Source organism: Carcharodon carcharias, chromosome 15 (assembly GCF_017639515.1).
Source record: "Carcharodon carcharias isolate sCarCar2 chromosome 15, sCarCar2.pri, whole genome shotgun sequence".
Classification (NCBI taxonomy): Eukaryota; Metazoa; Chordata; class Chondrichthyes; order Lamniformes; family Lamnidae; genus Carcharodon; species Carcharodon carcharias.
In genome coordinates, this window is record NC_054481.1 from 26464485 (window position 1) to 26482145 (window position 17661).

Sequence of the window (17661 nt, forward strand, 5' to 3'; positions counted from 1 at the left end):
TGGAAAATGGGCCAGAAATGCACAGATACCTTGTGGTTTTTAAAAATATAAAACAGAGAAGGTTTTTTTTTAGAAGTATACTTTTAGTCACTACACACCCTGCTCCACTTGGCTGAATGAGACAGTAGGGGCCACAGAACATGCTTGGTCAGATGCTATTTTTTTTTACCTACAACCTATAAATCATTTTACACAGATGAGGCAGCTATTAATGGATCACACTTAAGATCTGAAGATGTAACTGCATGCTGCAATAACTTTTGCACTAAAAAAACTCAAGATGTAAAAAAAAATGCACTTTTTGTCTCTTGTAAGGTTTTTAGTACCATTAGGTGAGATGCTAGTTAAGATTCCAAGAACACCATCTCCACAATACATAGTTTACTCATTACGAGACCTTTTAGTCACCTGATACATGATTTTTATTTACCCTTGCCTGGAAATTAAGCTCCAGCTCCCTAGAGGCATCTCCGACCACACCATTAATCTAACACCAACTGTATCTCGTCAATTATAGTAACAGCATTGAGTCCAGGAGAAGTTCAATACCAAGAATAATTTTGAGAGCCAAACACAGATATTTTAATTGAGTGGAAAATGGTTGTACTTAGACCAAAAAAGGAGCAGCATTGTCTCTATCTCTAAAGTAGAAATTTTCTGTGACATTCTCCAAATTCATATTTACCAAATCACTGCAATGAAGTCAACATTTTGTAGCGTAACTTAACACCACTTGCTGATACAATTTTTACACATTTACCCAGACTCAATTTGATTTGCTGCAGGAGCTGTACATAAATAAAAGGAGTGACTCATGCTATTAACAATGCAGGACTTAGCCTGAAATCACAGTAAGCCCAGTCACTACCAAGAGATACACATCAAGAGGAGCACTAAAATAACTAGCATATGATCAAAAAACTCTCAGGTAGTAAACTGCTTACCCTGTACCGGCTGAATCCTATCCCATAATCACCGATTTTTACCGTCAAGTCTGTCGTGAGAAAACAGTTCCGTAATGCTAGGTCACTGACGAGGTGGAGAAGGTATCAAAGCAGGAGCAATACACAAATGAGGAAAAGGAAGGAGGTAGAAGAGAAATAAATGTCAGTAAGAAGTATTGAGCATATTCAATCGATAACTTGACAGTGTAATAATTATCCTCATAATGGAAATGAACACAGCCTGGCTCAATTATCCCAATACTAGCTTTGCTCAACATTAATGTGGCTTCATTAGAAAGCGCAAAATAGAGATATTTAAGATTCTCAAGAGGGTAGTGGTTAATAGGAAACGTTATTGTTGCGCATAGTGCATAAGATAAAACTGCAGTACCTTTTTTTTGCTCTGGCCAGATCATTAATTCTCTTCCTTTTCTCCACCCCCAATAGATCATATCTCTTCACAAGAGTTTGAAAACAGCTATTCAAAGAAATAAATCACCAAATCCCCAAGGATACTGACTTCAGCAGACAGGGTCCACAGTGGACAACATCAATTTTCAGATGTAATAATCTGGCTGGGTGGTTTTCAAAGAATTAGTGAACAACTTAAAACAGCCATTATGCAGGACAAGTCTGTCAGTTCTTTATTTAGTAATATCCATGCAAAGAACACAAAGCATAAAAATAACTACCTTGGCATGAACACCACCGATTAAGGATGGCAGTGATTTTTTTTGGAAAGACCATTTGAAAGAATGATAACTCTCCAATACTTATACAGAGAATCAAATTATTACTGCACTGGGTGAACGCTGTGGGCTAGCAGTGAAATAAAAATATTTCATGTAGATCCAGCGAATGACTGCATACTGACACACTAATTTTGAATTGCACGCAGTTCTTGATGAGTAATACTTTCTTGAGACGTGGCAAACAAGCCACTTAGAAGCGCAGTAAATCACAAAAAATCTTCTCAAGGTTATACACAAAATTACAATGTTGCGCCAATAAACGCTACTGCCAGAATGCCTCCAAACTGACCAGAAGTTGTTATTTTGACATTACTTCAATTGGAATGGCACAATAAACAAAGTGTTTGGAAAGCAAGAGAGAAGTAACTTGAATTTCTATAGTGCCTTTCATGTCTTCGGAATGTCCCTAAGCTCACCCAGTGCAGTCAAAAGGCAGGAGTTCTGACACCCGTCCTAGTACATTTACATGTAGCTTAGTTTTGTTTGATGACACTCCTTGGGATGTTTTACTAAATTAAAGAGACTATATAAATGCAAGTTGTTTAATTCAATCTTTAAAAGGTACAAGAGGGTACCAGAGCAGATCTGCCTCCTAATTTACCCCTTATCTTGAGGAAATATGCTCAGCTTCTACTTGTTCCTTGCGTGGGCAGCCATGATTGGGAGCTCTCTAGGAACTCGAACACACAGCCTTTGTTAATTAGTTAATGTGAGAAATGAGCAAGAGAGGACAATACAATTTAAAGTTTCTGCAATTTTCAAATAAGAACACTTTTTTGTTTTAAAGAGAGTAAGCTTGTTTATTTTCAATTCTATATTTCAGCCATGATAATATCTTGTGGTTAAGATAAAATGATGTTTTCTGTAACATACAAGCCAGAAAACACAACGTCGTATCGTCACATTTTTAAAGCTTTTTGGTCCATTTCAATCCCTTGAAATAGACCCACAAACTTATTCAGCAAAAATAATCTCCATTGCTTTGGTAGAAGAAACTTGCATTGATATAGCAGCTTTCATGCCCTCAGCTCATCCCAAAGCAATTCAGAGGCAGCAAGTTCTTCTGAAGTTATTGCTTTGCAGGCAAACATGGCAATAAATTTGCACAGTGAGATCCCGCAAACTGCAAGAGGATGGATGAACATCAGTTTAGGTGGTGTTGGAACATATCTATTCAAATATTCAAAGCTTTGAGACTTTGTACCACATTTACTTATGTTATGTCTGTCACCCGAATATTATTTTTACGCTGTACTATATCTACATTTATTATTCAAACTTTCAAAGGCTAGGTGACACAGTGGTCCCCAGCACCACACACTTTACCTTCTCTCTAGATCTATTGCAAGTTTACCCAACTGTTCCCTTTTCTGCACACTTTCCCATCCCAACTAGCAGCTCCTTCAGACCCCCCTGGTACATCACCGGAGCTCTCTTCCTGCCGTTTGCTCGCAGTTTGCCTTCTCACTATTATGGGACTTGGGCCCACACCTGCTACAAGGGAGAACTTCATTCATACGTGGATACATAAATAAGTTGCATACACATTACCTGCAACATCCTGGCCCTTTTAGAGGGATCATGCACACCGTCCTGGTTCTAACTTCAGTCATTTTCACAGTTCTCTACCAAACAGTAGGATCTACCACTTGCTTTCTTTAAGTATTACATTAATAGCCTAACCTGGAGAGAGTTGGATGGAGTGATGTGGATTGGTAAGAGGGAAGTACAGACAAGGGAAGAGTAGGGGGCAAGGAAAAGGAAACAAGTAGGGAAGAGGGAACAAGGCAAGTAGGACTAAAGTTGACAGGAGGGTGAGTATAGGATCAATTGTTGGACAACAGGCTGAGGAAAGGGTAGAACAAAAGTGTTGAAGAGGTAGGGAAAACATCGGAAGTGTAGAAGGCAAAAGTAGTGGGGGATCATGGAAGCCAACAGGGTAAAACTGAGAGAAAGAACATGCTATAGGCAAAAGAAACATTCTCCATATCATGGAGAATAAAATATAAAATCAACTGGAGTGACAACTTTGATAAATGTTTGATGTAGATTTAAGTGCAGATCAGTTAATGCTGCCATCTTGTGGCAAAAGTGAGAATTGTATAATGAGGGAAAACTTCATACTTTAATTATGTACACGTTCCAACATAATAGCAGGCAGAATTGGAATTTGGTCAGCTTTTGCTTAAAATATCCTGTTTTTCAAGAAAACTACAATTATCTTGTAAACAGAATATTGATCTAAGAGTTCCTTTGTACAGCCAAGTGGAAAGTTCCCTGACTTGGTGCCATTTAAGAAGCTTTTGCATTAATACCCTAAATTATTACTATAATGGAAGTGACAGAGTTGACTAGTTTGCAATTTAGTCTAAATAGCCTTACTAAGGAATGGACCCAAGGTAGTTAAAACAACAACATGTATTTATAATAGGGCCTTGAATGCAGTAAATTGACCCAAGATGCTTCACAGAAGATGCTTCACAAATAGGACGCAGAGCCACATAAGGATATTAGGTCAGATGACCAAAAGCTTGAAGTAGCATCTTAAAGATTGTACTGTCTAAGCAGTAATTCTTTTATGATGATTCCATTAATATTGTCAAAGAAATATTCAATAGTTAAAATTGAACATGGCAGCGTTTACTGTAATAGTGTAAAATGGGTAGCTTGAATTCCAGTTTTCAGCTGTTTTAGTGTATTTATTTGAAAGAGAAATCAGCCCTTTTCAATGAACCATACAAATATTTGGTCTCTTCTAGATTCATGCAGAGGAATTCCAAATTTTGCATTTCAAAACACTATTTGGCATTACATCTGCCACCAGCTTTGATGTTCCAAGTGAAACAGGCAGGAGCTTAGCTATATTCGTTGAAGTGCGAGAGATCAACGTTTGGGGGATGGTACATTTTATGACCAGTGTTTAACATCCAGCTCTTAGGTCTTGTAAAGGATAGGCTATAGGCAGAGGAAAATCCTTTCACTCTTGCCCAATGTACACCATAATCCATCACCAAGAGTAGCTCAGTAGCACCACTATTGACTGAGCTGGCCGAGTCCTAAAGCTCATAGCTGCTAGACTGGGTCTGCAGCAGGTCGTGAGGGAACCAAGAGGGAAAAACATACTTGACCTCATCCTCACCAACCTCCCTGCCGCAGATGCATCTGTACGTGACAGTATCGTCTTCGCATTGAGAATACCCTCTATCATGTTGTGTGGTGCCACCACTGAACTATGCAACTCAAGACTGGGCAACCATGAGATGCTGTGGGCCATCTGCAGCAGCAGGGTCATACTCAGCCACAATCTGTAACCTCATGGCCCAGCATATCCCCACTGTATCATTACCAAGCCAGGGGATCAACCCTGGTTCAATGAAGAGTGCAGGAAGGCATGCCTGGAGCAGCACTAGGCATATCTAAAAACGGGACGTCAACCTGGTGAAGCTACAAGGACTACTTCCTTGCCAAAAAGCATAAACAGTAAGGGATAGACAGAGCGAAGTAATTCCACAACCAACAGATCAGATCTAAGCTCTGCAGTCCTGCCACATTCAGTTGTGAATGGTGGACAATTTATCAACTTCCTGGAGGAGGCTGCTCCACAAATATCCCCATCCTCAATGATGGGAGAGCTTAGTACATCATGGCAAAGAATAAGGCTGAAGCATTTGTAACAATCTTCAGCCAGAAGTGCCAAGTGGATGATCCATCTCAGCCTCCTCAGTGGGTCCCCAGCATCACAGAAACCAGTCTTCAGCCAATTCGATTCACTCCACATTTCAAGAAATGGCAGAAGGCACTGGATGCTGCAAAGGCTATGGGTCCTGACAACAGTGCTGAAGACTTGTGCTCCAGAACTTGCCACGCCCCTAGCCAATTTGTTCCAGTACAGCTACAACACTGGAATCTACCCAGCAACATGGAAAATTGCCCAGGTATATCCTGTACAGAAAAAGGACAAATCCAATACAACAATTACTGCCCCATCAGTATACTCTCCATCATCAGTAAAGTGATGGAAAGGGTCATCAACAGTGCCATCAAGCAGCACTTGCTTCACAATAACCTGCTCACTGACACTCAGTTTGGATTCCTCCAGGGTAATTCAGCTCCTGACATCAATACAACCTTGGTTCAAACATGGACAAAACAGTTGAACTCTAGAGGTGAGGTGAGAGAGACTGCCCTTGACATCAAGGCAGCATTTGACCGAGTATGACATCAAGGAGCCCAAGCAAAACTGGAGTCAATGGGATTCAGAGGAAAAACATTTCACTGGTTGGAGTCATACTTAGCACAAAGGAAGATGGTTGTGACTGGAGGAGGTCAATCTCAGCTCCAGGACATCACTGCAGGAGATCCTCAGGATAGTGCCCCACGCCCAACCGTCTTCAACTGCTTCATCAATAACCTTCCTTCCATCATATGGCCAGAAGTGGGGATGTTCGCTGATGATTGCACAATATTCAGCACCATTCTCAATGACTCAGATACTGAAGCAGTCCATGTCCAAATGTAGCAAGAACTGAGCAATATCCAGGCTTGGGCTGAAAAGTGGCAAGTAACATTCACACCACACAAATGCCAGGCAATGATTACCTTCAACAAGAGAGAATCTGACCATCACCCCATGACATTATCATCGCTGAATCCCCACTATCAACATCCTGGGGGTTACCAATGAAACTGAAACTGGACTAGCCAAATAAATACTGTGGATACAACAGCAAGTCAGAGGCTAGGAATCCTGTGGCGAGTAACTCACCACCTGACTCCCCAAAACATGTCCACCATCTACAAGACACGGGTCAGGAGCGTGATGAAATATTCTCCACCTGCCTGGATGAATGCAGCTCCAGGAACACTCAAGAAGCTTGACACCATTCATGACAAAGTAGCCCACTTGATTGGCACCCCTTCCACAAATATTCACCCACTCCATCACCAACAAACAGTGGCTGCGGTGTGTATAACATCTTGAGATGCACTGAAGGAATTCACGAAGGCTCCTTAAGCAGCACCTTCCAAACCCACAACCGCTACCATCTAGAAGGTCAAGGCCAGAGGACACATGGGCACACCACCACCTGGAAGTTCCCCTCTAAGCCATTCATCATCCTGACTTGGAACTATATCACTATTTCTTCACTGTTGCTGGGTCAAAATCCTGGAACTCTCACCCTAGCAGCACTGTGGGTGTACCACATGGGCTGCAGCAGTTCAAGAAGGCAGCTCAGCACCACGTTCTCAAAGGCAATTAGGGATGGGCAATAAATGTTGGCCTAGCCAGCAACACCCACATCCATGAATGAATAAAAAAAACTAAAGGAAAAGAAATTGTAGGGCAATGAGGATAGGGTGGGGGAATGGAACCAGCTGATATACTGTTGCAGAGAACAGGCATAGGTTTAACAGACTGAATGGCCTCCTCCTGTGCTATGACCATTCCATGATTCAATGCCAATCTGTAGCCAACCAAATAAGCCATGGTGTGCTGGAGATCGGTAACCATTAGGAATAGAATTCAGATCCATACTCATTTCTTGCAATGTTACAGACAGCAGAGAAAGGACTTCAATCCTAGCAGCTTGGGCTGGGAACTCATCCCGCAAATAGGGGGAGAGTGGGTTTTTATATTCTCCAGCGTCCATCCATCAAGCTGCCATTGCTTGATCGAGAGGTTTTATTTAAATAAAGATACAGCCTTTAAATAGATAATGCAAATCATCTTATAAACAAACCTTGTTGTGAACTGGATGCCTTGTGTACATGGTTCCATAAGTATGCTAAACAGATGCTTACATAATACAGAATTCTATATATTTGTAAATGTAATACTTAGTAATCTACACATAAATAGTAAATACACATTTAGGTCTCAAATTAGAGTGAAACTACTTAACTGTCTGTTAAGAAATGGATGTTATTTTAAGCAAGGAGAATAACCCTTTTCTGCATTTCCTATATCATTTGGAATAAATTTGCGTAATCTCTAAAACAGTCGGCCAATGTATAAGGGGGCAGAGCAAAAACCTTTAGCTGCTTTGATTCACCACCAGCAACAAAATCACTGATGCTGGAGCTTTTCCACATACTCAGACAGCAGCAGGATATTGTTGCCAGAAATGAACACTTGTTATGGCAACCCAGTAGGACCAACATCCAGGAGAAGAGTGGCTTTCCACTGCAGGTTTCAGGAGCAGATGGCAAAGTAATCAATGCTGTGACAAGTGGATGGATGTGGGGGTTGGGGGCAGAAACTGTGCATTCAGGGAGAGGGTTGAATAGTTACCGCATGATATATTAGAACCTGACAGACATGCTGAATTTGTTCAGTTTACAAAAACAAAAATCCCAACACATCTGTAAAACCAGACAACTTTTACTTGCTAAAATAAAAGAACACATTATTCACAAAGGCTAATTCACACAAACTTTCAGTTCCAGTAACAATGGTTAACCAAATGTTTTCAAAAAATGTAAACAATCTTTGGGGAAAAAAGGCTGCAACAGACTGGAGAAAGTTGCAAGAGAGCCATCAACGACTGTACAAATACATAAAACTCAATCAACAGGTAGTAACAATGCCGTTAAGCTTTGGAGAGATCTATGTAAATCTGAAAATTCTGCTTTCGTTCGCCCTAATAAATCATATGTAAACTGACCCGTTGCATTAAACTGTGTGCTCATCATATTTTGGCGGTAGTGGCCAGGGAGGCAAAACATTTATGGGAGTTGTGTAATTTAATCGGCTGTGTCTTATTCCAATTATGTTGAATACACGAGGTTAGCTGAAGAGCAAATTCTTTATGTCCAGGCTATAATATTTGTTGATGTAAGTTTTGGCAGTCAAGAACTTACTACGGTTTTGGAAAAAAAAATCTGTGATTCACACCTCTTGTCCTTGTTTAGTACCAATGACACAGATCAACACCTAGGTTGACAACATAATTATCCGTAGAAAGTACAGTATTAAACCATCACTAGTAAATACACAGACATTTTTAATGCACCATTTAATTGGCTAGTTATCCATGCAGTAGGAAAAAAAAGACTTAAAATTAGGGAACATTTTTCAGTATAGTTTTCTTGGGTAGAAGATTTATCTTAGTTGTCAAATCAAACCACAGTCTACACTAAAGAACATTGCAACCTTTTGTTTGCACGTGTGATTACCTATTCATCATGTACCATGAACAAGGACTTTAAACGAAACATCACCATTTCCAATTTCACAAATTTTGTTCCTCACCTTCCCATTGCACCCCCATCGCAATAAAGAAATTACAAGAACTTTTAGCCTAGGTAAGATCGGTCAAGTTGGCCACATCTAAAAGCCAGCCCCTGGGCACTTAATAACTTAACCTGTGAAACCACCCAAGAGTTACATAGTCTTAGAATGTGTTAGTAAGTCGGTTTGTCAAACTAATAATTCTTAAATTGAGATCCCTCTTTGTCCGTTATCATAAGCCCAGCCTGACATCAATTAACAGACTTAAAGTAAATCAACTTGACTTTTACTTAAAAAAAGCCTTGATGCCAAGGTAGGAGAAATATTCCACAGTTGCTGTACATGGATTTGTAGATGAACCTAGGGAGCACAACATATTGGGCTGAGTGGCATCTTGCTTTTCTACCATGCTTTCTGATAAATTTCAAGCAAGACCCCCCCATTTCTGCAGATTTTTTTTGATAATTGTTAAATTGTCTGCTACCCAATTGTTTAAGATTATCTCAAACTGTCCTTTTGTAAACAAGGGAAACAAAGAGGAGGTCATTATTTTGTGATATCATCTCAAAAGAATACTGCCATGTGCAGTTGAATAAAAAAAAACACACCCGTGTACAAAACTGTGCTTGTGCAGGTGAGCGAGTCCAGCAGTAATCTCACAGGCCATCCTCTGTAGCAGCTCTGAACCATGGGGGCTTTGCTCCTGCTGTTGGCTATGCAGGTAGCCTTTTATGTCACCCTGTGAATGCAAGGAACAAAGTAGCATTAATTGTCTATATTACTTGAGCTACCTGCTCTTAACAGCATCGCCAAAGCTCTTTGACTCCTTCCCAACCTGCAAACCAATGTGCCTCTCAATAGTAGGCAATGTAAATTGGCATATCTTGTATTTACTGAAATTGTATATGTGAATTAAAAAGCATACATTCATATTTTAAAATAATCACTAAGCTTAATAAATAGACCCAAAATGCTGGTACCAAATGCCAGATAATATAACAAGATAAGAGAAATATGCGCACCAGGGTGTCAGATAGCTATGGAAAAAGTGTGATCAGGGAATGGAGTGACCAGTCTGTCAATTGGAATGTTCCCATTTTGAACATCATGTGATTAAGAGAAACATTTCCAATCCAAGTAATGCTCCAGAAATGGAATATTATCTGAATACCCAACACTGGAGGTAACTGCTCCAACAGGAAGACACTACACCCAATGCAAAGTAAATACCTCTCTTATTCTGCATCTAGCACACACTGCCCCTTTTGTCAGTTACTTCTTTTGTTACAATATCATGCCTGGGTATTGCTTTTAACTAAGGTTTGCATACTTACCTTCCAACACCATGTGACACCACAGATCCAAGATCTGTTTTCCAGGTGGTTCTACAGATCTACATTTTGCGTTTAAACATACTGTTTCCATCTGCAAGGGCTTTGGGCTGCTTTCCCCCATAGTTTCTTCCGCTCCCTTGGGCTTCTTGCCTTTCTGCCCTCCCTGTGGCAATACTTGCCTGTCCTGTCACCATCCATCCTCATCCCCTTGTCCACTTTTCCTCTCCCTCTCTCCCCTGCCTGGATTGGCAGTTTTCCAACTGAGTCCTGAAAATTTAGCAATTTTATTTTTAAAGCATTTATTAATTATAGCAGGAAGATGGTTAGAAGGAAACAGCTGCCAAGGGCCAATTGGAGTCACCCTATTCCCAAGGTTCCACCCATGATACACAATGGGTTTCATAGTCATCATTAGATTCTTAATTCCAGATTTTTACTGATTTCAAATTTCACCATCTAGCATGGTGGGATTTGAGGCCAGGTCCCCATAGCATTATCCTGGATCTCTGGATTACTAGTCTAGTGACAATGCAATTCAATATGGTACAATCAGCTCTAAAGAGGTGCTTTAGAGAGCAGCTCTCCAAATTTGCCTGACTTAGGCGAGGGAGATGATGATTGGAGAAAAGTCTAGTGCCCAATTGGAGACAGTTCACATGGCAAGCTGAAATTGGTTGAGGTGTGTGAAATATCCTACAACTTCCCCCAACTCAGGGAGCATTCTACTGGGATCATAGAGCAACACAACAGTGCCACACTGCAATAATACAAGTAAAAAAAAGAAAGTAAAATATTTAGATATGTATTTAGATCATGCCTTTCATTTTAACTTGTATATTAATTGTATTCAGCAGGTGAACATTAATTAGACATTCACTTGTGCTTCTATAAATAGGAACAGACCAAAAACGTAGTTGTGTGTTTGTAATCCGTATCTTTGTAAATAAATTTATACACTTTTATCAAGATTATGCTCCAGTTCTATCCTTCACTGGTAGGTTATCAAGAGTAGAACAATGGCCTCAGAAATCAAATCACTGTCAGAAATGTAAAAGAAAACAGAATACTAGATTAGCGAGTATACCTGTTACTCTGGTGAGGTTTACTATAATAGAATGGGTTTTGAATCCATTTCATTCATAGCTTGTACGGATTGTAAAGTTAGTGAATATATATTCTGTTAAGCAGATATATGTGACAACAGTTCAGTCAGAGTCTTTATAAGGTCTAAAGCAATGCTAAATACAGATCAAAAGAAATTCAAAAAAGCTGAGGATCACCAGTCATCAAATTTTAGTCTCTAATTACAGTATCCTTGTTTTCAAAACACTCCATTGTCTCCTTGCCCCATCTTTGTAACATCCTCCAGCCTTACAAACACTTCAAGATGTACACTTCTCCAATTCTGGCCTCTTGCACATTCCCAATTTTCATCACCACCACTGGCAGCTATGCCTTCAGATGGAGCTTAAACCTAACTAAGCTCTTTGTGGATGAGCAAACTGATAAAATCACATGTGGCCAATAGGTGGCAGCATCCGATTACTGGTTTATCCATTTTATTCCTTCATGGGATGTGAGCACTGCTGTCACATTCAGCATTTGTTGTCCATCGCTAGCTGTCCTCGAGAAGGTGGTGGTGAACTGTCTTCTTGAACCTCTGCAGTCCATTGGTGTAGTACACTCAATGTTGTTAGGAAGTGCACTAAAAGGTTTTTGATCCAGCAACAATGAAGGAATGACAATATAGTTCCAAGCCAGGAATGCAAGCTTTTATTTTGTTTACCTAGGTACATGCAATGTTCCCTCCTCTAAGCTACACAGGTGCACAGCCATGCAGCAATCTGGAACAAATCATACAGTCAACAAACAAACCACACACGATCAACACTATCTTTAAGATGCACACATACACAGCCACGCAATAATCTTAAAGACACCAGGCAGTGTAACGAACAGGCTGCAAACAACAAAGAAAAGTTAGGGGGGATATCAGAGACATGCATAAATAAACTTATACTAGTATGCTGGACGTTCAATACACTACTTCCTTATCAAAAATCGAAAACACAGTCAAGCCATTTTTAAAAAGGAATGGAAAGAGGTTACAATTCTGAACTTGGAGTAATCTTTTCACTTTTCACATATGCAATTCATATCAGAAGATCTCTATTCAACAGCTGAGTTAGTTTGATGATTCCATTAGACGGGACTGTGCTCAACCTGTGCTGACAAATGGTAATTAAATCACATTAGCACAGTGATTGATATGTTTTTTTTTTAAGACTTTCATTCCTTGATTCCAATTTCCTGTAGCCAGCTGTAGGTAAGAGGCAATATCTAATGCATCTATACAGAAGCCTACATTTAACAAATAAAGTATCCTGATAGGCATTTGCTTTCACACCTCTAATGCTTAATGTAGTATATTTCTGAAGTATTTCATTGGCTGTAAATCATGAGACTTCCTGAGGCTGTGACACTACAGAAATGCAAACTTATTCTACATTTCCTTCTATACTTGCACATTACAAAAACAAAATAAATATGCAAGCTGTTTCCAATTCTTAGCTGAATAAGAGACTTTCCAAAGCCTACTAAATGTATATCGTTTTCATCTGATAATACTTTACAAGAATTTAAAATCATTTAACACCATCACTGCCATTACGTGATGGCAATTTGAATGGAAAAACCAAGAGCACCGAGAAACAACAAGAACCTATTGCAATCCCAGTTTTAGCATCAGGTTATACATTTAAAAGATGCTGTCTGTTGCAATTAAGACTGTACATTAAGATGTTCAAAACTTTGTTAATCAATGAATGTTTCAGCACTGTAGCTCTCAGAATACTTATCCGGCGTTCATTATATGGTAAGTAGGCGACCTAAAGGCTGGCTCCGTACCTGGTCCATCCCAATGTGTCCCTGACTCAAAATCCATCATCCTGGCAAAAGTGCCACGATTAAATACTGTTATAAAAACAAAATACTGCAGATGCTAGAAATCTGAAATAGAAACAGAAAATGCCGGAAAAGCTCAGCAGGTCTGACAGCATCTGTGGAGAGAGAAACAGAATTAACTTTGAGTCCGTATGACTTTATAGACTTGAAACATTACCTCTGTTTTTCTCTCTCCACAGATGCTGTAAGACTTGCTGAGCTTTTCCCAGCATTTTCTGATTAAATACAGTTGTTTATTCCATGCTCCCAGCACCATTCTGAGACTTGCTCAAGAGTATTAAAATGGTCAACGGCAACAACACATTTATAAAGCACCTTTAACGTAATGAAACATCTAAGGTGCTTCACAGGAGTATTCTAAAACAAAGTATGACACCAAGCCATATTAGAAGCTGTCAGGTCAGATAACCAAAAGCTTGACCAGGTATATTTTAAAACATGTCTTAAAGGAGGAAAGCAGAGGGGTGTAGGGAGGGAATTCCAGAGCTTGTGGCCTAAACAACTGAAGGCATGGCCACCAATGGTGGAGCCATTATAATTTGGAATGCACAAAAGACCAGAATTAGAGTGCAGAGATCTCAAGAGGGTTGTGGGGTTGGAGGAGATTACTCAGATAGGGAGGAGCAAAGCTACATTGGTGGATTTGAAAACAAGGATGAAAATTTTAAAACCAGGAAGTTGCTTGATCAGACAAGTCAATGAGAAAAGGGGTGATGGGGAACAGGACTTGCTACAAGTTAAGACACAGACAGCAGAGTTTTGAATGACCTCTTTACAATAGGTAAAACATGGGAGAACATCAGGGCATTGGAATAGTTGAGTCTAGAGGAAACAAAAGCATGGACAAGGGTTTCAAGCAGGAGACAGGTATGAAGCTAAGCAATGTTACGAAGGTGAAAATAGGCAGTCTTGGTGATGATGCAAATATGATGTTGGAAGCTTATCTCTGGATCAAATGTGACACCAAGCTTGCGAACAAACTGGCTTAATCACAGACTGTTACCAGGAAGGGAGATGGAGTCAGTAGCTAGGGAACAGAGCTTGGAACAGGGACAGAAAATATTGCTTTCAGTTTTCCATGTGTTTAATTGGAGGAAATTTCTGCTCATCCAGTACCAGGTGTCAGATAAGCAGTCTGATAATTTAGACGTGGACGTAGTAGTAAAGTAGAGCTGGATGTCGTCAACATACATGTGAAAACTAACACTATGCTTTCGGATGATGTCGTCAAGGGGCAGCATGTAGATGAGAAATTGAAGGGGGCCACCAGAGGTAGTGGTGCAGCAGGTTGAAGTGAAGATATTGCAAATGATTCTCTGGCTGCGATTAGATAAGACTGAAATCATGTGAGAGCAGTCCCACCCAGCTGATCAACAGTGAAGAGGCTTTGAAGAAGGATGGTGTGGACAACCTTGTCAAAGGCAGCAGATGGTCATGAAGAACGAGCAGGGAAAGTTTACCTTTGTTACAGTCACATGGGATCCCATTTGTGACGCTGATAAGAGCAGTTTCAGTACTGTGGCAGGGTGGAAACCTGATTGGAGAGATTTAAACATGGAGTTCCGGGAAAGGATTTGGGAGGCAACATTACATTCAAGGACAAAAGCAAAATACTGCAAATGGTGGAAATCTGAATCAAAAATAGAAAATGCTGGAAAAACTCAGCAGGTCTAACAGCATCTGTGGAGAGAAAAAAATCAGGAGTTCTGAAGAAGAGTCATACAGACTCAAAAAGTTAACTTTTTTTTCTCTCCACAGGTGCTGTGAAGCCTGCTGAGTTTTTCCAGCACTTTCTGTTTTTATTACATTCAAGGACTTGAGAGGAAAGAAAGGTTGCAGATGGGACAGTAATTTGCAAGGATAGAGGGGTCAAGTGTTATTTCTTTGAGGCGAAGGGTAATGATGGCAGATATAAAAGGAGAGGGGGACAACACCTGAAGAGAGAGAACTATTTACAATATCGGCTAACATGGGGGCCAGGAGGGGAGGTTGGGCATCAAGTTTCTGCTCATCCAGTACCAGATTAGGGAATAGGATCAAGGGAACAGGGGTGGGTCTCATGGACAAAGAGAGCTCGGAGGAGGCTTGAGGGGAGATAGGAGAGAAACTAGAGAAAGATGCAAATTCAGGGCTTGAAGCATTAAAAGAAGTGTGGCTAAGTGGGCTAGTGAAATGAAGAGATGTGGCAAAGGCATCTGATTGGGTTGTCTCAGTCTTAGTGACAAAGAAGTCCATGACGTCTTTGTACTTCTTATTGGAGGTGAGGGTGGAGGGGACTGGGATAGGGTTTAAGAAAACTGTCTGCAATAGAAAAAAGCTGGGGGTTATCCTTGCATTCGAGGATAATCTTGGAATAGTGAGCAGTTTTAGCAGACAAGAGAAGGACCCGGTAGTGTTTTAAGTGGTGCAACCAGGTCTGGAGGTGGATGACTAAACCAGTTATCTGCCCTTTTCCTTCAAGTTTGCTTCCCTTGGACTTAAGGGAGTGGAGATGAAGGCTGTACAGGGAACAGAATGAGAGAGTAATGATTTTATTAGGGACTAGGCCATCAAAGGTGGAGGTGAAGTAGTCTCATTAAAAACACCATAAATCTGGTTGCATACTGCAAAGGTTAACTGGAGAGCTTACAAACAAAACAATGGGGCCTAGAAATCACTGATAGGCTAGACTTTTTTGGTGCTTATCAAAGTGATGACTGGGAGTTAGAGATGCTCAGAAAATTATAGCCCCGAGTTCATACATACCACCCAGTTAAAATTACATCTTCATTTCTGTTTTGAAATCACTGTTATAAATTATGAACCATTGTAACCAAAGTCTTTCCTATTTTTGGACAGTAGAGCAGCCTATGTTGACATTAATCCTTTCACAAAAAATAGCATGAAACTACTTTAAGCGGAATGCAAAATGTTATAATGTTATTAATTTCATTTTTGCAAGAATGTGTGCAAAATCAAAATGGATCAGGAAAGCAACAGGATCTCAAATACTGGAATTATATCGAAAAGTTCTGGATAATAATTAGGCGGAGAGAGTAAGAAAGACAGACAAACCGGAGCTGTCTTTTGTATCCATGACCAAGGAAACTAATCCCAAAGCCTAAAGTGACACAGGCAGTGTGTTGGACTTCTGGTGGGGTGGTGGGGGGGGGGGGAAAGATTTTGGTTGCCAACTCAAGTGATCTTACTAGAGCTAGAGAGGAGTACCACGGAGGCCAGTTGGGTCCTAGGAAAGTGGACAAGAAAGGGTACAGATTCATCACAGGCAGTCAATGGTGGCACTAGCTTCAAGACAGTGCTTTCCATCACCACTCTGGATGAGGAGGAGTTGTGGCCCAGAGAGGAAAGAAAGAAAGAACCGTAGAAGGCTGAAGCAGCTGAGTTGCGCTAGCAAGAAAGTCCTTGGAAAAGTGTATAGCATTCCTCAATAAGCCCACCCTCAACCTAATTATTTTTCATATATGCTTTTCAGTGCCTATAGCCAATTTTATGATTCACATTGTTTTGGAGAAGATTACAGGTGAAACGACTGAGTTAGAAGCTAAACAAACATAAAAAATAAACTGTCACTGCTATATATGAGGCCTAAAATATGAAATGAAAAAATCAGGTGATGCAAGTAAAAGCCTGAAATTAAAAACTACGAACTGACATTGCAATATTTTATATATATCTCCATGTTGCAAATTAAGGTTGGAGTATTAGCAAGTGTCATACAAAACTGACGAAAGATCCAAGTGTCTGTAAAATACATGGTTCAACATTCCAAAAGATTATTAGTTGATATGTAATACACTTGCTGAAATACAGAGTAATCAAATTGCTTGCTACTATAGGTCAGCATCAGATGAAAGCTAGCAGATGTAAATGGAATTCACAGAGCAAGAGGTTTCTTTTTTGAAAGATCGCTGGTCCAGTGTTTAAAAATGCCAGGGAAGACAGCTGTAATGGTACACATTTCATTTCTACAATGGAAACTCCATATTCCATATATCCTGTGATATGCTAGCATATGCAAGGTTACTAATGAAAGAGGAGACTATTATTACTGGTGCTGAATGATCAAAAATAAGCTCTACCTTTCAAAAGCTAGCTCGGTGCACTGTATGTCAGCATCCCTTGATTAAAACAGACACAGGTGTTTCCTGCCAAACACATGCAAGGCACCGCCTGCCATTGGTATCTTTGTTCCAAGTCTTGATTGACAGTCCTGTTGCCAAAAACTGTCTAGGTCTAGTGAAGTAAGTTTTCCACAAATTCTTTGGTTCAATTGTAACGATAAAAACAGGACTTGTTATTTTGGGTCCGAATAGAAGAGTTTTAAACGCTGGGAAGATTTTAAATCTAATTTCTATATTTCTTTAGTTCTGATGAAGATTCATTCGGACTCGAAACATTAACTGTGTTCCTCTCTGCAGATGCTGTCAGACCTGCTG

General features: G+C 40.1%; 1 protein-coding gene across 3 annotated transcripts in view; it reads right to left on the minus strand.

The window, feature by feature from the left end:
* Positions 1-17661, minus strand: part of lmtk2 (lemur tyrosine kinase 2) — a 127270-nt gene that overhangs the window by 48131 nt on the left and 61478 nt on the right. For all 3 annotated transcript variants that reach the window (XR_005945281.1, XM_041206120.1, XM_041206119.1), the window contains exons 7-8: positions 9536-9666; positions 945-1029 (exon numbers count right to left, since the gene is read on the minus strand). Coding sequence is in view for 2 of the 3 variants with exons in the window: in XM_041206120.1 (XP_041062054.1) it covers positions 945-1029; positions 9536-9666 (216 nt within the window). In the remaining variant the exon portion in view is untranslated. The remainder of the gene's footprint in view (positions 1-944; positions 1030-9535; positions 9667-17661) is intronic.